This window comes from Panulirus ornatus, chromosome 18 (genome assembly GCF_036320965.1).
Source record: "Panulirus ornatus isolate Po-2019 chromosome 18, ASM3632096v1, whole genome shotgun sequence".
NCBI lineage: Eukaryota > Metazoa > Arthropoda > Malacostraca > Decapoda > Palinuridae > Panulirus > Panulirus ornatus.
In genome coordinates, this window is record NC_092241.1 from 57,815,196 (window position 1) to 57,838,197 (window position 23,002).

Here is a 23,002-nt window from a genome sequence, read left to right on the forward strand (position 1 = left end):
AGATCAGATAATTTTTCGAAATATTACTTTTAAAAGACAAACTGTTTCGTAGTTTTCAAGAAATTGATATCAAAATATTTTACTGGCAATAATTAAACCAAAATGACAGGGTAGTGTACTACTCCCACCCTCATCTTTGTCATTCCTTTTTGACCTTACAAAAGTTGTAAATATCTTAACATTAGCACACTACAACATTTATCTTATCCATTACATTATTTACAGTAAGAAATTTTCAAGCAAATAACATGGTTGACAAACTTGATTTGCAAGCACTGTGACGTCACACGTTTTTCTTTTTTAACTCTCCGTTAATGAACAGACTAAGAACTTTATCAACAGCTTTGCTAAGAAATAACTGATTTTGAGAAGTCAGTGCAGTACTAATAGCTACAATTTATTTTTCAACTTATTATCCATATTAAGGTTTGTTTAGTTAGAAGAATCATAACAATGTTTACGTTTGGGCGTCAGTGTCGTGAGTTGATGTTTGGTTAAGGTGAGTGTGTGACGTTTTCACTATTTTATGAAAATATAAAGATGTTTTGTGATCTGGCGTCATGCCTGCGTCATCCTAAGGCCATCAAGTCTTTAAGGAGATGAGGGAATGATATAATGATACTGACAGTGCGTTAGAAGCACCATAAACCCAGCTATAATCCGTCTGCCATGGGGGGCTTGCCTGGACCTTTTGGGTTAAACCTTCCCACCACCAACAGAGTAATGTAACTTACAAAGCAGCAGTACGTAACGTAATCTGGCAGAACAGTCTGGAATGGGTGACATTATACTCGATAATATCTTGCCGAAGATTGAATCTAATTGGTCATTTATGATAATGTCTACAAACAAATTTTCGTTAGAATCACCATCTTATAAGACATTACCACAAACGACCATTTTAGTTAAGCTCAGTCATCGGCAAAATGCTTAAATTTAATTATGCATCATTGAATATTGTTCGTTGTGGAATTTATCTCCGAAAATTCATGTATAGTGTTCTCACTTCCAGGGGTAATATATCATTATTTATTTGTGTGTGTGTGTGTGTGTGTGTGTTATAGTTTATATTTTTTCTTTTTACGTGAAGAATACTGTACCTTGCCAGTGGCATTGAGCATTTCGCCTTTTTCCCACCAGGTGACACTGCTGGTTTCTGCCATGCTGAGACAACTCTCCTCAGAGCTGAGATGGCTGCCTCTTCGTCAGGCAGGACGACTCTCCTCACACATGAGGTGACTCCAACCTCCTCAGCTGAGGCGACTTCCTCTCCACCTGAGACCACACGTCAGGCGAGGTACGGGTCATATCAGCTGACACCACCCTACTCCACCAAGCTGAGAAGGCAACATCCCAGGCTGAGGAGACAACATCCCAGGCTGGGAAGACAACATCCCAGGTTGAGAATACTCCATCCCAAGGTAAGGCACTATTCAGTTCAGAAGATTTCATCCAGGCTGAGTAAACTACTGGTTTGTGCTCTCTCTCTCTCTCTCTCTCTCTCTCTCTCTCTCTCTCTCTCTCTCTCTCTCTCTCTCTCTCTCTCTCTCTCTCTCTCTCTCCAGCTCTGATGAAGCTGCTGGTTTCACACAGGATTCGGTCATATGTTCATGTCCGGGACGAAGATTGTGTCGAATCTTCAGGTCCGGGTTGAAGATTCGGTTGAATATTCACTCCGGAGTTATGGACCAGGGGATCATGCTCAAGAGTCGTACCGTCTTCTCAAGGGTCGTATTACTGTGCCCTGGGGTGGTCGTACGCATAGACTTTACCGTCATGTTCCACGGGTGCAGCACAGTAGGATGGGTCGACGACGCTTGGAGGCCCAGGCGAATTGTGCGTGCGTGGCTTCCGACCACGGACACACAAGCCTCACGACCACAGACACACGCCTCCCGACCACAGACATACACGCCCCCCGACCACACACAGACGCCCCCCGACCACACACACACACACACGCCTCCCGACCACACACACACACACGCCTCTTGACAATAGACCAGACGCCCCCTGACCATAGACATACACGCCTCCCGACCATAGGCACACACGCCTCCTGACCACAGACACACACGCCTCCCAACCAAAGATACACACGTCTCCCGACCATAGACACACACGCCTCCCGACCATAGACACACACGCCTCCCGACCATAGACACACGCCCCTCGACTATAGACACAAGCCTCTCGACCATAGACACACACGCCTCCCGACCATAAACAAACATGCCCCCCGACTATAGACACACACACCCCCCGGGCACAGACACACGCCTCCCGACCAAAGACATATACGCCTCCCGACCATAGACACACACGCCCCTCGACTATAGACACACACGCCCCCATACACCAAGGCCGGGGGGGCGGGGGGCACAGAGAAGTGCCATAGGGGAAGAAGAAGAATTCCCAGCCGTCTTCAGGGCAGGTCGTGAGTGTGGCACAGCGCAACACCGCCCAGTTCAACACAGACGCTGGGCTTAGGAAGGAACAGATCCATGTGGTGTGACCAAGCCTTGGTGAACACGACCATATACACCTGAACACTCACGTTCATATATATATATATATATATATATATATATATATATATATATATATATATATATATATATATATATCTACCAGGTGTACCCCCATGGTTGCTGGGACAACACACACACACACACACGTGCCTCATCTATGTACTATATGCACACACACGTGCCCCTATATGCTATATACACACACACGTGCCTCTATATACTATATACACACACGTGCCTCTATGTACTATATATACACACACGTGCCTCTATATACTATATATACACACACACGTGCTTCATACACAGTTGAGGGTTTTCGGGGTAGCTTGTTATGAGGGATAGAGGGGGGGGGGGGGCAACGACTCGTCTGCTGGTTCGGTGGGTTGTTTGGCAGCGTTGTTAACAGATGGTCCGGTGGTGGTGTAGGGGACGGTTTAGCGTGGTTAGAAGCGAGAATGACCGCGTAGGATGGACTGTGATGGTCTCAAGGGTAGGTACGGATGGTCCGTGATGAAGGGATGGTCCTTGGTGAAGGGATGGTCCGTGATGAAAGCGTTCGTTTCTCTGGGGCGAACTTGGGAACATGATGATGAATGATGAATGTAACCCGGACTACATTTTCTTAACCTGACGCTTGGTAGATGTGAGTCACTGGTGATTTTGTAGTGACGGTGAGTGAGTGAGTGAGAATGGCGTCCAACCTGGGAGGAGGGGGGTGGGGGGTGGACACCGGAAATGTGAATCAGAACTTGACCCCCCTTTAACCCCCCTCCGGGCCGCCTGCAGGGAGGGAGTCACAGGAGTCAGCCAGTTTGACTCAAGACACGGCGACCACAGCTCCTCCTCACCACCACCACCACCTCCTCCTCCTCCTGCTGCAACCATGGCCTCCGCACCTGATGGTGGTGACACGTGTCCGTGTCCAGGTAAGGCGCTGCTGTCTCACGTACCGGGCCTTGTGGTACGACCCTCGAGCACGACGGAACGACCGTTGAGCACGACGGGACGACCCTCGACCACGACGGTATGGCCCATGACCCCATTTGACCTGACCCGAAGCACACGTGTTCCCCAGATAGGATCGTAGTGAACGACGCCCCTCACGGCGTCCTGCAGGAGACCACGGTGTTGACACAGGCAGGCAGGTCTTGCCTCTGATGACGTGGTGTTGTGAGTGCCACGTCGCTTGGTTGTCTGTGCCACACTGGGTCGACCAGGTGACCAGTACAGCATGTCATATAAGACGTAACATAGAGATAGGAAAAGTATAAATTCAGGTGTGTAGTAAAGTATATGTATACAGGTGTCTAGTATGTTATGCGTGGATCTTGTGCCCACACATATATATATACACAGTTTGTGGACATGAGTTTACCCCAGCTTGGCGTCCCTGGGCCCAGTGCCCTAGTGGTGTGGGTGAGCAGGACGCCTACACTGGGTCAGGTTCGCCACACAGACAGTCTCAAGATGTCCACAGCTGCAGCAGGAGGCCTCAGAGAGAGTTACTGGCTCTCGTGTTGGCCGGGTGGGATAACGAGCCCAACCCACTAGACCCAGTGCTTAGGTCCCTCGCCACCGGCGGGCCGCCCTAGAGCATAGGGCCCCGCACCTCCTGGGTTGTAGGCAGGTTTGATGTCGGTCAACAGCAGCAGGAAGGAGGTTGCATGGCGGGGTGGCGCCCCCAGTGGACCACGCAGCTCCTCTGGACTGAACACAGCCCCACGCGTCGAGGGGCGTCGAGTTCTGCTGTATTGGTTTACCGTCGAGTGACACGGTGAGGCTCGACCGGCTCACGGCCACCTTCCCGGTGTGGTAGACAGATCACCTGTCTACCTCCTGCCTGTCTGTATGATACCGAACACTGCTGTTAGGTAGAGGCATAGCACACGGCGCCCACAGTAGGGGAAGTCAGAGTTAGGAAGGAACGAGTTGTGTGAGGGACTTGGTGGCGAGTGCCATGTGTGATGGAGAGAGAGAGAGAGAGAGAGAGAGAGAGAGAGAGAGAGAGCTGAGCTGGAGTCAAGTATTATTGCGAAAAGTCAAGAGTTCGTCTTCCCAGTTCCCCTCTTCAGAATTCTGCAATGTACAATGTCCTGCCCACAGACGGGTAGATGGTGGTACGTGGGCCTCACAGACGTAACAATCAGCTGTGTCCGCCTCAGACGTATCTATACCATGAAAATCCCCACGTCATACGTCACATCCGGCAGTAGTCTTACCCCCCCCCCCCCCTCCCCTATGCTTCCACAAGTTGGGTTGATGGTTAGGTCCGCAGGCGCAGCTCTGTGGCGAATATTTCTCTGGTACACATTCGACTGCCAGTACCTGCTCCTTATGTTTAAGTGTAACATGTGGGTTTAGTGTGGAGGCCTTGTTGATGAAGTGATATACAGGACATATAGAGAGTAACATATGACACCTGGAAAATGAACCTTGGCGAATGAGGTCCGGGTTTTTTTTCCCCCTAGTCTGCTCCTGGCGCTACCTCGCTGACCCAGGAAACGGCGAATAAGTATGAAAATGAAATATAGGTGAGCACGGTATGTATAATATAGCATAGTATATATGCGGTAGTAGGGTATAAATAGAGTAGCAGCATATGTATATGGTAGAAGTTATATATATATATATATATATATATATATATATATATATATATATATATATATATATATATATATATATATATATATTTCCCTGGGGATAGGGGATTAAGAATACTTCCCACGTATTCCCTGCGTGTCGTAGAAGGCGACTAAAAGGGGAGGGAGCGGGGGCTGGAAATCCTCCCCTCTCGTTTTTTTTTTTTTTTAATTTTCCAAAAGAAGGAACAGAGGGGGCCAGGTGAGGATATTCCAAAAAAGGCCCAGTCCTCTGTTCCTAACGCTACCTCGCTAACGCGGGAAATGGCGAATAGTTTGAAAGAAAGAATATATATATATATATATATATATATATATATATATATATATATATATATATATATATATATATATATATATATGTATATATATATATCCCTGGGGATAGGGGAGAAAGAATACTTCCCACGTATTCCCTGCTTGTCGTAGAAGGCGACTAAAAGGGGAGGGAGCGGGGGGCTGGAAATCCTCCCCTCTCATCATTTTTTTTTTAATTTTCCAAAAGAAGGAATAAAGAAAGGGGGCCAGGTGAGGATATTCCCTTAAAGGCCCAGTTCTCTGTTCTTAACGCTACCTCGCTAACGCGGGAAATGGCGAATAGTTTGAAAGAAAAGAAAGAATATATATATATATATATATATATATATATATATATATATATATATATATATATATATATATATATATATATATACATATGGCACCGAGGTTTGAGTCTGCATAGACCTTGAGCACCTGTGTCATGCCAGTATTTACATATACCACAGAGACAACCAGCAGGTCACTGTTGCTGTGTGGGGTTGATGTTCATGGAGTGACAAGCCTCTGTTGACTGTGTCTCTGTGGTACTTCATAATGACCCTTGACCTGTGGGTGAGTCTCATGGTCCTCCCTTCTGTACACCACTTTTCGTCTGACCAATGTCCCGGATGATGTCCTTGACCTGACAGTTCGTCTCTGCCTTCCTTCCTCCTCCAGATGAGAAGCCGCCTTGCCCACCACCACCACAGTGCCCCCCGTGTAAGAAGGACCCATGTCCACCAGGTAAGGCGATACGCGACCCTCACCACAGGACCAAGGTAGGTAACGCTTTCTCTATACACGTCTTGAAGATGTTAATATCACGTATGTTTACAGTTATGTGTGTGTGTGTGTGGGTGTGTGTGTGCCGGGGAGAGTTGTACACTCATGTAGCCCCGTCTCTCAGCCTTGTGTATGTGCTTTGAAGTTCGACCTTACTGTTTGACTGTACGACCCCTGGAGCGGAAGGTACGGGGCCTGGAACACGACTGCACGACCTTTGAACTGACTGTGAATGAATGATGAATGAATCAAGAACGTTGGATTGGATCCATGCTGCCACTTGGCTGGGAATACACAGTTGAGGAAGTACACAATGTGAGGGTAGGGAGAGGGGAGGGGGGGTCATAGGATTAACTCGATAATTAACCACAAGAGACCATAGGATCATTGTGTGGCTGGACACTTGTACACTGGGGATAACCTAACCTAACCTAACCACAAGAGACCATAGGATCATTGTGTGGCTGGACACTTGTACACTGGGGATAACCTAACCTAACCTAACCTAACCTAACCTAACCTAACCTAACCACAAGAGACCATAGGATCATTGTGTGGCTGGACACTTGTACACTGGGGATAACCTAACGTAACCTAACCACAAGAGACCATAGGATCATTGTGTGGTTGGAGACTTGTACACTGGGGATAACCTAACCTAACCTAACCTAACTTAACCACAAGAGACCATAGGATCATTGTGTGGTTGGACACTTGTACACTGGGGATAAACACATGAGACACATCTGGCTACACAGTACAGCCAGGTTGACGGAACATATCATTATATACTGGTGATGATGAGCTGTACATTATGTACTTAATGGTGTACATTATGTGATGTAAAGTTACATATGACATGAACTGCACTAGTACTGTGTTGACGTACATTATGTACTTAATGGTGTACATTATGTGATGTAAAGTTACATGATATGGCATGTTGAACTGTAGTAATACTATGTTGACATATGTACTTAAGGGTGAACATTAAGTGATGAATATGTTTACAGTGGTTGCGTGATAGTAATATATATAGTAGTTAACATACACATAACTATGAGCAAACTAAGGCATTGGCTTGTTTAGCTGTACAGTTCTTCATGGGTTGTTTACTACCCTCGCAGAAGTGGTTGTAGGACAGTTTACGTACATACCTGTACAGCACTGGTGGGTACGAGGTGATTGTGGTGACGGACGAACCCAAGTCACAAACCCTGTGGTCAGCTGGGTGGGTCACTCATCCAGCGGCTCACTGGTAAAGGTTTCTGATGTGTCCAGTTCTTTCTCACTCAGAGTCACTGGAGGTGGACACTCTTGTGTGAAGATACGGTAGCTCCAGTGAGAGAGAGAGAGAGAGAGAGAGAGAGAGAGAGAGAGAGAGAGAGAGAGAGAGAGAGAGAGTTCAGGTGGAAAGGTTGACTTGCTGGCGACCAGCCGCGCCATGCAGAGTTTGGCGATGATCATGATTGTACGATCCTTGAGCCGACAATACGACCCTTGTGTACGACCATACGACCCACAGGTGGGGTCGCTTGGCCCTTTGACCTGACCCTATGAATTGGTCAAGGGCCAGGCCATCAGCTAAGGGTCGTACCTTCCTATTCAAGGTCGTGCGATCGTGGTTAACGATGTGATCATGCTCAGTGGTCGTACCGTCGTGCTCATGGGTTGTACTGTCACCCTTAAGATCTTACCTTCGTCTTCAGTGGGTCGTAACGTTGTATTCACGGTCATACCGTCGTGCGTAAGGGTCACATCGTCGTGCTCTTGCTTACCATTGTCGTCCTCAAGGGTCGTACATTCTTCCTCAAGGTCGTGTCGTCGTACTCGAGGCTCATGTCGTACTCAAGGTCGTATTGTGCTTACGGGTCGTTTCATGTTCTGAAGAATGAACCTTCGTGCTTTAGGGTCAGTGGTCAAGGGTCGTATTGTTGTGCTTAAAGTTAACATTGTGCTAAAGGGTCGTACCGTCGTGTTCAAGGGTCGTGGTTAATGTTTTGGTTACGTCACTAAGCACAATATGTGTGTTTAGAGCATGAAGCTTTTCCCTCTCAGGTTTATGACCAGAAATTAATTACATTTTGATATTTTATCACAATTGAATATGCATTTCCACCCCTCCTCCTCATGTACTGTAACTAATTATGTTTACTTCGTAGATGAACATAATTATTTTATGCAATTTACATTCATCTTCATCCGAATTAATAATTAATAAAGAATGTTACCAGAGATGTCATATATTTACGAATATTTCTAATTTAAGTTGTTTGAACGCACGAATTTTATGTTAATGTATGTTTATCAAGTTAAATATACTTCTGTCAAGGACATTGTGCATTAATTATCAAATAAGACAAAAATTTATGCCTTCGTATATACTCTGGCTGTACGTTTATCATTTATATAACCAAAACCTACGTCGTCACTACACTTCCTTGTGAGCAGAACATACGATGTTGTAGTCATCCCTGAAAACGTACGTTTTCTCTCCTGGAAGAATCTATTATTATGGCTGATTCCTTACTTCAAAACGAGTCTAACTTTTTTGAGGAATTATTTCTTGTATCTTATATTACTTTTCATCCTTAATGGGATAATCTGGGATGTCGATAAAACTTTACGCAAGATCCCAGAGTTTCGTTTAGCTCCAGGTTTTCGCTGGAAGCCCCAGCCAATCAGCATCCAGCTAGCAGAGGCCATTCATCGAGGTGGTCCAATCAGGTTGGAGCTTACACCCGGCACTCAGCACCCACTTCCCTTTCTACCCCGGACTTGCTATCTTGCAGGCGGACGACGCGTGATCGCTCGCTGAAAGTGAGTATAAACCGGAACATTTAACTGAAACCCTGTGGGAAACTCGTGTGTGAAGTGGAGGATAAGGTACTCGTGCTACTGTCGCTGTCCTGGTGAGTAGTTCGAAGTCGCAGAGACAGAAATATGAGCTTGGGCGAGGAACGTACCTCGGGGCTGGTCGGTGTGGCGATGATGAAATCGTGGGATCAGCTGGCCGGCTCCGCCACTTGAAAATCAATATCAGATCCTGGCTTACATGTGGTAGATCCCGAGTTATTTGCGTAATGGTGCGTACGGTGGTAGATCTCGTTGATGGAAGGAGGACATTAGAGAGTTTTGAATGCGTTAAATGTATTATTATAAGGTGCTGGCAAGGGTGTGGACGCCCAGTGGTCATGTTCTCTCTGGAATTATATTATAAAGGGAATATCTGTGGTTAAGTCGAGACTAACGAGAGATTTATATGGTGCGAACGAACCACTTGCACATTTGTACGTGTGGAGTTGTAAATGAATATCGGTCAATCATATTGTGAAATTGATAGCTTGCAATATTGCATTAATCTCTCTAATCAGGAATGAAAAATGACTTAAATCGCTTCATCTCCGCGAACGATGAGTTTCATTGCACTTGTTCCACAGTGATGTGTGTATATGTACCATATATACCTAACCATCCTTCCAAGATACGGCTTATGGTCCAGGCAAGCCGGCAGGGAACTTTGGAAACAAGTGGTACTACAATGGTATGTGACCCTGTTGGTCCGCGACCTTTGATGACCTGTGAGGTCAGAGGTCAGACCAACTAAGCATTTGTGGCTCAGATGAAGATCTCTGGTGACCTGTAAGGACCCATAGTTGTTACTTGGAAGGAACTTTATGTATATAATGCATGATATTGATCCATGCATGTTCTCAGTAATTTATAAACAAGATGTGGGAAGTGATTACAAAGTAGACGTGATACTGAAAGCTCAGTACAAAGTATTTTTACAATAAGTTCTGTAAGTCTTTTGAGTTATTGAATGTTGGTAACTGAGTTTGGTTATTAGAAGATATTTGGGATTTGGATAAAGGTTGTGGATGAAAAAAATCAGATGGAAATAGTGCGGATTAATTTCCCAGGTTACTGCTTGTAGTAATACAATATGGTACATCATAGATTATGAAACATGTTTATATTTTCATTTAAATCATCTTGCTTGCTTCTAAGTAGACAGTTCGCTCCCGTTTATGAAGTAACGTTTTAACTTCATCAGTGTGCTGTCACCCAGATTTTTGATAAGATTATTGCAGTCCCACGGTAAAAACTAAACTTTTAATATGTGTGGTCAGTATAAAATTTATAGAAGATTGAAATCAAAGGTTATTGAGTTGGGGTAATCAGCACATTGGAATTACAGGAATATGAAAAAGTCTTAATTGCAAATCAAACGACTCTGTAATACGGCGTTCTAATTACTTTGACGTCAGACGGACAAATGATCCACTTAAACTATGAGTATATAGTAGTTCAAAATGTAGATGCTGTGATAAACTAAGAGGTTTAACCTCAGACGTGTAAAAAAAAATCCTTGGGAAATTTATGGAAATGATCAACATTTGCCTTGATTATATTTTCATTTACGTTATCAGATTCTGATATTCCTTCACGAAGATCTCTCATTTGGGTTTGATGGAGTTACCCACGGAAATGAGTAGTGCGTTATGTTATCTTAACCTCATTAACACAATAGTACGACCCCAGGTGTACGCGATGCAGCCTTTGACCTAATCCTTAATGATCTGGTCAAACCCCCGTTCATCAAACCTAATGGTTGAACAGTTTCTTTTAAGTCAAGACTAACTGCAATTTTTAAAGTCGGAGATGCATTTTTTCGGAATCGAGTTATACAGCCTGCATTTTAAAGTTTTTATTTTATCATTTTATATCATCATTAATTATTATTATTATTATTATTTAATTATTAGTTGTTATACCGCGTCAAGGTTGACCCTGAAAATGTAGGGAAAACATTCAGATGTGGATCATGGTTACCCAGGAATGTTGACTGGTTTTTGCTGACTTAAACGGGTGAAAGTTCAACTTGGTATGAGGCAACCGTATGGCAGGTGTGTGTGGGGAGGAGGCACATGTCTAGGATGGTAATGTGTGAAGTTGTGGGGGGGGGGGGTACAACACGTACGAGTTACGCACGATTAGTCCGGGGGGGGGGGGGGGGTTGGCATATATCATGTGCACATACTGGTGGGTCGCTACGCGCTTGTGTACATGAGTTGGAGGGTTTGACGTGTATGTAGGAGGCCATATGTACGGGATGTAGGTGCAAGGGACCATGTGTAACGTGCATGTATAGGCGGAGGGAACTACGTGTGTAATGTGCATGTGTAGGCGGAGGGAACTACGTGTGTAATGTGCATGTGTAGGTAACTACATGTGTAATATGCATGTGTAGGCGGAGGGAACTACGTGTGTAATGTGTAGGTGGAGGGAACTACGTGTGTAATGTGCATGTGTAGGTGGAGGGAACTACGTGTGTAATGTGCATGTGTAGGTGGAGGGAACTACGTGTGTAATGTGTAGGTGGAGGGGACATGTATGTTTAGGGAACCGTGTGTGTTACGTGCAGGTGTAGGGGACGATGTGCATTTCACCAGGGTGAGGCTGTATTTTCGCGAAATTTTTAGGAAAATCTCTCTTCAAAGAAATTAAATTTCCCTGGTACTGGAAGTAGCGCAGCCATGAACTCCAGGAGCCTAAGAAAGGTCCTGGGTAAAGTTAGTCCTGGCATGAATTATAAAATGAATAGGACATCGGGACATTGATCCGGCCGTTGGTGTGGTGGAGTTGCCATCAACATTATATCCGTACTAATTTTATAGATAGTTTTACAGAATGATAAAGTTTACGACAGTTACCGGATGGTTGACATTATGGTTATTATCCGTAATGAATGCGTCAAGATTATCCCCGTGTACAACGTTACGGCTGACGCAAATATGGTCATTGAACGTCCTGAGAACGCGAGCAGGCATTGGGTAGCAGTGATGTCATTGATGACGTCACTCGTGGAAAGCGAAAGTGGTGGATTTTACGTAAGTAATCGTTCATAGACCGTTATTTCTAGTCATGGATGATGGTCGTAACTCTCGTGCAGATGTTAGGTATGTTAGAGGGTGAGGATTAGGATTGGCTAGAGTGTAACTCGTTAAAAAACTGGGTTATCATCCGTGATGTGAATTTGTCCATGCGACAGCCGTGATGTCGTCACCGCTGACGCCTCCTGTCCTTGCCAGTGTGGCCGCCATTCACCCCGGGAATGTCACTCGACACCCCTGGAATATAAAATAATTACTTGTATGTAGGTTTACCTTAATTAACATAGTTAGTATCCAGGAGTATGTTTCGTGTTAAATGTAGTCGTTAGGTGTTATAATGATTTTTATATCAAATTGCTTCTTCCGTCATCGCATCAAAAACTCGTAGCATTTATTACAAAGCTTCTTAAGGTGTCTTTTGTTATACTTTTCACTGTTTCCTGCCATAGGTAGGTAGCGTGAGGAACATGCCGAAGCCTTAGAGGAAAATTGTTCTTAACTCCTTCCTCTTTTACTTCCATCGGAAAGTGATAATACAGGAGTGGAGGTTCCCCAATCACCTGGCCCCAGCCCGTCTGGGTGATACGTGGGTAGTATTCCTAGTCATCACTGGTAATAATAGTAGTAATAACAAGTATGTGAATAATTCTGAGAAATTTTAAGCGGACATTATGTGAGGTATTTTGAAAGTTTAGAAAAGGCTTTGTTGCATTTGAAAGGAGTTTGTAAGTAAAAGTATGAACTGACAAGTTTGAATTAGATAAAAGTAATGATTTATTTTCAGTTTTAAGGATTGATATATGTACATGGGCTGAGTTGACATTGAAATACTCTCCCCCGCATGTAGAGTAGCGCTTTCCAGTATCACCTGTTTATTTCCTTGACAGTTTTTAACATTTTCTCACCAAGATAACACTGGTCCAGGTAAGGCGGCCCGGCTTCCTTATGTGCTTTACTCGTATTGAAAGCATCGTCATGGATTTTTTTTTTTTTTTGAGGATAAGTACCATTTATTATAATCAACACATATAATGTATTCAAGTATAACGATAAAATAAGTCACTAAGACGGTTATTGCGATTTAAAGTAGTCTCTCTTTACGCCACATAATTCATTCCCAGTGTGACGGATGTACATACTTGCCGAGGGAACGCTGTGCAAGAACATATCTCCTGCCATATGAAGTCCTTCCTCAAGTTTTATGTATTTACTTATAATTATCACCAGAACCAAGCTTCATGGGTCTTAGTGCCACCCAGGACCTTTCTAAAAGACTCCAGCAACTTTAGACGGCGCTACTTCCAGTGGCTGGGAAATGTAGACTCAAAGGTCCACAGTGAACATTTCTTTTATATATGATTATGTTTAATCCCAAGCACAACGTTGAACACTCCTGGGTTTTGATAGTCTGGCCATTGACCTCATGCTTCAGGGTCAGGTCAAAGACCAGGCCTATTCACCTTAAAAAATGTCTGGTTCAGAAAAGCCGGATATACGTAACCTCAGAGAATTTTGTAGACTCGTAACATATAACAACATTATCACGGTTTTCACATTCCAGATCTCATATTTTAATGTGACGACGGAGTGGAATGATTATATGATACATACGATTGTTGACCTGATGGCCACGGACGTGGTATTGGGGAATATAATAAGCCGTCTAGATATCCATCATTAACCGCCTGTCTCATGGACGTGTATTTTAATGCGAGGAGGAAACTTGCACAGAAGTAATGTATTGAGGTTAGGGCGACATGGTGGTAACTTAAAGTATAGTGGAAATAACGATCATATATATAGTGTAGTGGGGGATGATGATGATGAGTGGGGTGGCAATACTGGGTGTGCAGACAGCTGACGGGCGACGCGTCGGTGCAGGGGCTCAGTCAGGTTGGTTGTATAACATGAGTGAAGAAGATTACTTACTTCTCGTGATGGACAATATGGTATACATGGGAGTCGCACCTGCTGATATTTGTGAACCATGCGTGTGGTTCAGCTGGTATTTTCATAGCCTGAAAAGTCAATTTTAATTACTACTAATCGATATTAATTGATATTCGTAATGATTAACCTCATTGTGTGCACGTTACGTCCCCTTGAGCACGTTGGTTACGACACTTGGATGTGATGTCGTAGCCTTCATCACAGAGGTGAGGACATCGTACCTGAATGTTGTAACGTCATGCTTTAAGGAATGTTTCTCTTGTGTTGGAGAAGATTTAGGTACACACCGTGTAATACCTGTGTATGTGTGTGTTCCTAATACGATTCAGGTAGAACTTTGCGGAGGGTAACGTGTGAGCCAGATTCAGATCACAGGACCTATCAGTTATTATATCTCTTACTCCGGAACTGTTTAAACTATTGCTCTCTGTCTCAACCATAGCCATGTTTACGAAGATATAATATTTCTTCGGTTTAAGCTGTATAGCTCGTTTTTTATATGTAATCATAACACTGTGTATTTTAAGATGGAGCAGCTAAACCGGATTGCACCTTTTTGTTTCAAAATTTACGTAAATTTCCCTTGTATGGCATTTATCTGTGTCGATTATTGTGGTTATTGACTCTTGAATCTTACCACTGTGGTGCATGATGGATGGTGACGCTGTCGGCCAACTTGAACTGGCCCAGACGCCGGTTTGGACAGTTAAACGTTGCTTACATAAGTTTATTATAGAAATTTTGTGAAAAAAGGTTCTCTGTTTTGCAGGGTATGCAGTTAGATGTCATCAGCTTACACGTTATTTCTATAAATTAATTTCAATGTGAAGAACAGGAAATGGCGAGAAAATGCTCGAACTAGTTTGGCATGTGTGGCGGGTAGGGGTGTTCCACTGGCCTGGTGGCGGGGAGGGCGGCGCCTCCAGGGTCGCAGAGTTCATTGTCAAGGCAGGGATGCTGCAACCGGTCAGGGGCTTCCCCATTTGGCGTAGGATTATCGTGCAGTGTGGAGGATGACACTCGAGATTGTATTTTAATAGTTACGGTAGCGTTTTGGAAGTAGGTTAAGCTTCGTGTTTACATGATGCCATAATCAACGTAGCCTGGTTGCTGGGCGACCATACCTTGTTGCCTACCGCCTTGTACCGCGTGATTCAGCGCATTTTGTGTCCAAGGTGCGCGCTCTTCCCTTCCACCATCACTAACTTAAGATTTACAGGTTCTTTACTCTGGAAGCCAGAAAAACACTGTCGCTGGTTTATTTAGATTTTTTTTTTATAGTGGTTGAGAAAGGTTGACATGATTTGAGTATTTTTCTTTTAATTTGGCATCTCGTTAAAGTTAATTGAATCTTTACCAACCTTCTAGTCATTATAATTTCTTTATTGGTCATCTTTAGTTATTAACCTCTCCTAGAATTACGTAAAGACGTGATAATGGCATGGCCAGACATTGGCTGTAAACCGGAACGGGTAATTGATTACTCATTACAGGATGGATCAGAAGAGAGTAGATGAAAAGGATGTTTGACAGGTTACTTGCATAATTAGCTGGATACTATTACAATACCAAAGTTATTCGTCTTCTCTTTTTCGTAAATATGTCGCATTTCATCTGAAAAACTTGCAACCCAACATATCCATTACTTCACCTTAACAGCGTTAGTTTGAATTTACTTATTCGAGCCAGATGTAAATATTTTGAAGTTACTAAATTTTTAAATCGCCGTAGATATATTGATATTTATATATCATAAATAACGTCATAACTTTGATTCCTAAATACATTGTCTTGTGATGGTCACTTTAATTCTTCATCTGGAATATCTATTCATAATTTTATCAGCACACTAATAGGTTTGGAAGAGTAACTTAATATTCTAGATATTTCATGTTAAGCCTTTTCGTACCCTTCAAAAAATCGTGAAATGTTACAATTTGATGGTCCATAATGCAGAGGCATAATACAAGGTCCTTACTTTGCATGAAGTTCATTTTACAAATTTTAGATGTTATGAAATTTATATTTGTGCAAAGATTTAATTTTTTAGTTAAACGGACGCGTAAATTATTTATGGAAGCTGAAGTAGTGTTATAAACAACAGTGTGTATTTAGAGAATGATTATAATCATGATATAAGAATTTAGTTTTTGACCTTTGGGTCTTGTCAGTCTGTGAGGATCCGGTCAGAGGGTCGTTCACAGGAGAAAACAGAAAACCATGCAACACATCATGAACTAAAATATTTTATTCATGCACAAAACATTTTGTTTCAGTTACCACAATGGGTGACGTTGCAAAGGGCAAGAAGATCTTCGTGCAGAGGTGTGCGCAGTGTCACACCGTTGAAGCCTGTGGCAAGCACAAGACGGGCCCTAACCTACACGGTCTCATTGGCCGCCAGACGGGTCAAGCGCCAGGCTACACTTACACCGACGCCAACAAATCCAAGGGCATCTCGTGGACTGCCGAAACCTTAGACATTTACCTCACGAACCCTAAGAAATACATCCCGGGTACCAAGATGGTATTTGCAGGGCTGAAGAAAAAGAAGGAACGCGCCGATTTGATAGCCTACCTGGAGGCAGCCACGTGTTCATAAAAGACTTTCGATGGCTTAAGGGACTATTGTTAGAAAAGAAAAAATTAAATCCCTGGATAATGATGAACCAACAGTGCAAGTCAGTGACTCTTAGTGCTCTATAGTCCTAGAAGAATCTGATTGCCGGGATTAGTTCTCTGTACATATGTATCTCATCGTCTACCTGTCTTGCGTCGGTCGAGGAGAGGAGGGCGAGGTGGGTGTTGTACACCTCTCCGCTGGGGGGAGTGTTGGCCGGTTCTCCTCCCTCTCCTCGCCTAACAAGCTGTTTGGTACCGTCTGTATTGGTTTTAATTTATTTTACTTCACTAAATGCCATCGTCTGAATGACTCGACTTCTACAGCATATTGTCTGTACGAAAAGATTTTCATTCCATTAAACTCCTTTTCATTAAAATACATGTATATTACGTAATCCTGTGTTTATATACCCTGATGTTTCGAGTTTATTTTTTAAATTCAAATACTTTTTGATGTGCAAAAACAACTTACATTATCTAATATTCATAGGCAAATGTATATACTTCTATATACAAACCCTGACACCAAAGTTTATCTCTAACATAAGTTGCAAGTGGACGCAAATACAGTAACCACGTCCTCACCTTACCCCAGAGAATGTAAGGATACTAAATATTGTTTAGTAAGGTGGAAACAATTTCATGTAAGCTATCTCGTTTGTAAAAACTAAAATGCAACCATAGAGTTAATAAAGGATATGGACGAATAAGACAGGAATCATTAATACAAGTGCACATAAGAGAATTTTGGAAAGAATTCCTAACTGCTGGAGTTGAGACATGCGAAGATTTGCCTTTAACATCCGGCGAGGAAGACGACCGAAAGTAGTAAAGGTTAGAGAGGGTGCAATTTAGAACTGATTTACTGAAAGAACTTAAGTTCAGGATGATAATTGTGGAAGATTATTTTATCAGACTAGAGGACTTTATATTCTCAGGCGTTAGGAGGGTTCTAACCCTTGGGCCATAAATGAATTATTCTGGGATTGTTTATCTTAAATGCTTTCAGGGAGATTACGTTCACTGCTCAAGGGGAAGTGAAAATGCAAATTATGGGGCTAGTTCCTCTTATGTATGGATGGACATATAGGAAGCTAATTGTATAATTATACAAATTTTAATCTTGCATCCTCACCAGAATGTTGGTTGTCGACAATTAACTGCAGGAAAGCGAGTAATGTTTTGTACATCTGTGGGGCCACTTTAGTCATGAGATTTGCCTTCAAGTTTGGAATGACTTCCATCTTACAAGAACAGGAAAAGAATATCAGGCAAGTGTTAGAGAAGAAACTAGGTATGACAAAGCAGTCACGTGAAGCGACACATTCTGGCTTTGTCAGGGAAGGTTAATTGGCAGCGATCAGAGACGAGGTCCATGTAAAAAAGACTTCCTAACACATATCAGAGAAGATACAGTTGACTCCAACATAAACTAATTCCACTGGGGATTTAAACGTACATTATTGGGCCTAAACAAACAAGTTTAAACCCTTACAAAAAAAATAGAATTTAAATTAACGCCAGGAGTGTAAAAATAGACCGCACTAATAATGTATACTACAATACATGAACATATTTGCGCTATCAGAAGCACCTGATTTGAACTGTTCGCAGACAGCCGTTTGGATAAGATACAGGAAGGTGACTTAACCGCGTGGGTGTAGTTAAGATACACACATGGAAAAACAAGATATTAAGTGTAAGTAAACCTTGAAACCAAACAACCTAAAATATCAGTTTACCTAAATTACCAATCAAATTATTTACCAACTAATCTAAAATCAAGCAAACGAACCTACTATATCCATTTAACCTAACTTACCAGTTAACCTAATATGACCACTAAACTTGCCAACCATAACCTTGAATAACCATATACCTAACTTCCTAACAAACCTAAACTGATGACCATTTACGTAACAAACTGACCATCTACGTATCTTACTAACTTGACCACTTACCGAACCTATCAACTAACCTTCAATAACCAATGGCCGTACTAACTAACATTTCCCGCTATTTCCTGAAGCCGTTGATAATCCCAACATTAAAGTAACATTGTTCTTAGACTTTGCTCTAAACCTGCTGTCCAAACTCACTTATGTTCGACGTTAATCCTAAGTGCACAGCACAGTCTTATTAAACAATTCACTAACAATAATTATATTATTTCATATATCTGTGATATCCCCCCTATAGCACTTGCACTGGAGTACATAACTTCATATATCTAAATGTCCTCCATAGCATTTGCACTGGGGCAGGAACGCCAAAACAGTAATAATCACATATGAGCTACGGAAAATGAATGGTATACCAACTGTCAATATTCCGTTATATCTTACCATTTAATTCGCAGTCTTCCTAAAGAGAATAATTCCGAAGGATTCCTTCTGTAATGATAAGTATACTATCTCAGCCTAAGATCATATTTCACCAGAACTGTTATCAATCAGCCAGTAGTTTGGTTCGTTATATACGCTTCAAGCCTATCGACTACCTGGGTGTTAGTTAAGTCCCTCAACGTCATCGTGTGTAACAATCGATCGAAATAACCTGGACACCTACAACTGGGGTTAAGATAATTCTAATCATCATTTCTTTCTTTCATACTATTCGCCATTTCCCGCATTAGCGAGGTTGCGTTAAGAACAAAGGACTGGACCTTTGAGGGAATATCCTCAAAGGGCCCCCTCCTCTGTCCCTTCTTTTGGAAAATTAAAAAAAAAAAAAATCATCATATACATACAATTTGACTACATAAATATGTGGACATATATCATCTTATATATCACCCAATCTCTATACCTCTGCACATACAAATATAACGTGTTTACATCAAGTGGTAATACCTGTCACATATCAAAGACTATAACAACTGTTGATAAACATTATCACTGGTCTGATATAGTTGTGACGCACATATCTGGCCTAGGCTAGGGTTTTTATACATATACAAGGTTAAGAGTAATTCCACACGCACAACTTTAATAGGCTAATCTAACATGAAACAAGGTCAGCTGGATATCAAATAACCTCAAAATATATGACTTTCATTAAAAGTTCACTTAAAATTTCTAATAACCAGGAGTGGTCAAAGTTTCACTTGATCTTTTTCTGTTGTCCTAAGATTTAACTGATAATGAATTGCAGTCATGTTTCCAAACGAGAGGCATTATGATTGCGTTGAATATTTCAATTGGAAAAAACCTATTAAAGACGATTCGTTAAAGAAAATACCTTGGTAACTAAATTGGTCAAAATCTACACGGCGAAAATAAAAAATAAATAATAATGTTGCAGTAGGATGAAAGGCGTGCACGGGATAGAGCTGGAGCGATTCGGTTTGCCGTCAGTGGAATAAATCAGGACATATGAAGCAGCCGGGAGACACCACGGAGGGGTCGGTGTGGTCTGTTGTGAATAAGGAGACGCCGGGTTTCGAGGCATCACACGTGGCAGAAAAAAAAAAAATTATATGAGCAAATGATTCCTTCATCTGTTACTGGCACGAGGAGCGGCGAACAAGTATGAAATATATATATAAAGATCAACAATGTCTTTCCATTATATAATAATACATTTCGGATTATACAAACTAGAGTACAGGGTTAGCAGCAAATTTAAAGGACAACGGAAATCACATTCACTGACGGCACTTGAGCACGATAGCACGACCCTTGGGCACGACGGTATAATGGTGAGTGGCCCAATATAAATTAAAACTTATCTTCAAACTTAAAAGATCTCAGATCATCTAGCTTCATTCTCAAGGCCAAGGATATAATGAAGATAGAACTGAATGGAGTTGTTTACACGCAAACACTGACCAGACTGCCTCCCTTCCCCACGTCAATAACAAGATATTTCCGCACAATTACAACAGAGTTAATACTTCTCGTCTGGATGTCTTGTAACACGCGACTGGCTATCTGTCTCATAGATACGTACAATAAATAATAAAACAGTTTAACACACATGATGGTCTACGACGAGGTTATCTGCTGAAGTACAGTAACCTAAATTCTTAATCTATGCAGAAGAGGACAGGATAGTAAAGCAGTTTTTACTATAAAGTATCTGGAATACAAGCACAGTGGAACACTCTACCGCCGCCAGCCTACAAACATCAATGTTGCTGGGTAACCATTGCCTTACGTTACCGGACTCCTCCTGCACAAGGATATACCACGTGGGGTTGGAAGGTCACCTTCGTCGAGGCTGAATGTTTGTCAGCTGACGAAAAGGAGTACAATCCCCTCGACGAACTTCTCACTCCACAGGAACCAATCTTTTCCACCGCTACTTGCTGCCGCGCAGCCTTGAACTTATATAAACATAAAGATACGTCAATTTAACTATGTATCATTTAATATCATGGCTGGAAATTATCTAATTAAGAAAAACTTGAAAAAAAAGGTATTAAAAAATCCAATACACGAGTGAAGTAGTATGTTCATACGGCTGTAATACAACACACCTTATATCTTACTTCATATCTATCTTCATCTTCAACATGTTTCATTGGTTCTTCTCTACTCTATTTGGCTCTCATTTATCTCCTCTAGCATCTCCCACGATTTCTTAATTATTATAGGGTAATTTATCAATATTTTATGATCAATCAGTTGGTTTAAAACGTCCATCACCTTGACCAGGTTGGACTCTGGTTCTAAATCAGCATTCTGTTCCTCCCGATTACCTTATCAATTTAGCCTCGACTTTTATCGTAATGACTTCCATCCACTGTCTCAAGTCTTGCACGAATCCTCTACGGTAACATCAGAGCGAAGGTTAACACCTTGTGGTACGACCTTCGAGTATGATGACTTGATCGCTTAACTTCGGGGCGAGATCATGCTTGCCACCATACCCAAGGCTCGGATGTACGTACCGTCGCTTTACGTAACCTTAACTGTTCCCGGCCGCTGGTACACGAGCCCACCTGTGGTGGTCTGCAGGAGTAGACCAGATGGTTTATCATTTAGGGTTCTACAAGTTACAGTCGTGTGAAGGTATATGAATACCATTTCATCACTGGTTAAGTTTTATGATATATATTATGCAATACAAACAAAATCTATTAAAGTTCAAAATATTTTAGTTAAATTATATTTAATGTTTGGCGGCAAGCAATACTGATCGTGGAAAGACAGCTTACCACTACGGCAAGCTTAGCTTAAGAAAGCTTACCACTACAACAAGCTTAGCTTATTAAGAAAGACCACTAGCTCGATGTACTACATGTGTCTTGCTGGAAGGTGCCGGGTAATGGCTGCCTCCAAACATTTCCTAGTGTTGACTCACCCAGACCCAGGCCCTTGGGGAGTAAACTAGCTTAAAACTGTCGACTCTTGACTACCAATTGGGTCCAGCTGAGCAATAACTGAAAGTAGCCGTTAATGTTATTACATCACAACTGTATTAAGTTCAGATTCCGCTAACTAAAAGAGGTTTTTTCATGTTCGACTTTTGATTTGACCTTCAAGGGTGAGAACAAAGGCCAAACCATGATACCGAAAGGTCATATCAACGTGCTCAAGGATAGCATCGACGCCTCGTGCTTGATCAAAAGGTCGTACCGTCGTACACCAAAGGCCTCACCGTCGTGCTCAAGTGGTCGAAGCGATGTCGGAACACCAAACCTACTGAAAACTACCAAATAATCTTGGCATCAAGCTGGGCTTGCGCGTAGCGTTCATCACAAATACTGCTAGAGAGAGAGAGAGAGAGAGAGAGAGAGAGAGAGAGAGAGAGACTATGGTGAGTATAAAGCGTAGGAGAGCCCGGCGGCCGGTGGTTGCATCACTTGCGTACCGCGAAGTCACGTGACGCACGAGACTGACGCAACACCCGGTCAGCGGCGGGCCCTCCTGGTCAGGCAGCTTACACAAACTTGTTCAGATTAAAGCAGACTGGTAGGTAGGTAAGGGTGATGCCTTGATCTATCCCTCACTCTTACGAAATAACATAGATAATGACGCCTGAGAAATTGGGGGTAACTGAATACTCTCCCTGATTATTTCCCGACACACTTCATCTACGTAACAAGTTAGTAACGAACAGGGATACTTTTAAGTGGTAGTCTTTTTTCTTTACCCCTTTTGAGCACAACCTTACAACCCTAGAGCATAATGGTACGACCCTTAGGTTATAACTGACCAATGAGGGTCAAGTCAAAGGCGAGGCTACTGTCATTCACCATACATGCTCAGGAGGTTAACTGACGACCTATGATTACTGTCACACTATACATATTCTATGTGTAGTCGTC

The 23,002-nt window shown here is 42.5% G+C and overlaps 1 protein-coding gene and 1 long non-coding RNA gene across 2 annotated transcripts in view; one reads left to right on the top strand and one right to left on the bottom strand.

Moving 5' to 3' along the window:
* Positions 1 to 23,002, bottom strand: part of LOC139755155 (uncharacterized) — a 36,212-nt gene that overhangs the window by 9,561 nt on the left and 3,649 nt on the right. The window lies entirely within an intron of this gene.
* Positions 3,340 to 17,123, top strand: LOC139755154 (cytochrome c-like). The gene is made up of 3 exons (XM_071673308.1): positions 3,340 to 3,460; positions 6,155 to 6,220; positions 16,383 to 17,123. Exons 1-3 carry the CDS (start codon positions 3,418 to 3,420, stop codon positions 16,706 to 16,708), a joined length of 435 nt encoding a protein of 144 aa, XP_071529409.1. The 5' UTR covers positions 3,340 to 3,417; the 3' UTR covers positions 16,709 to 17,123.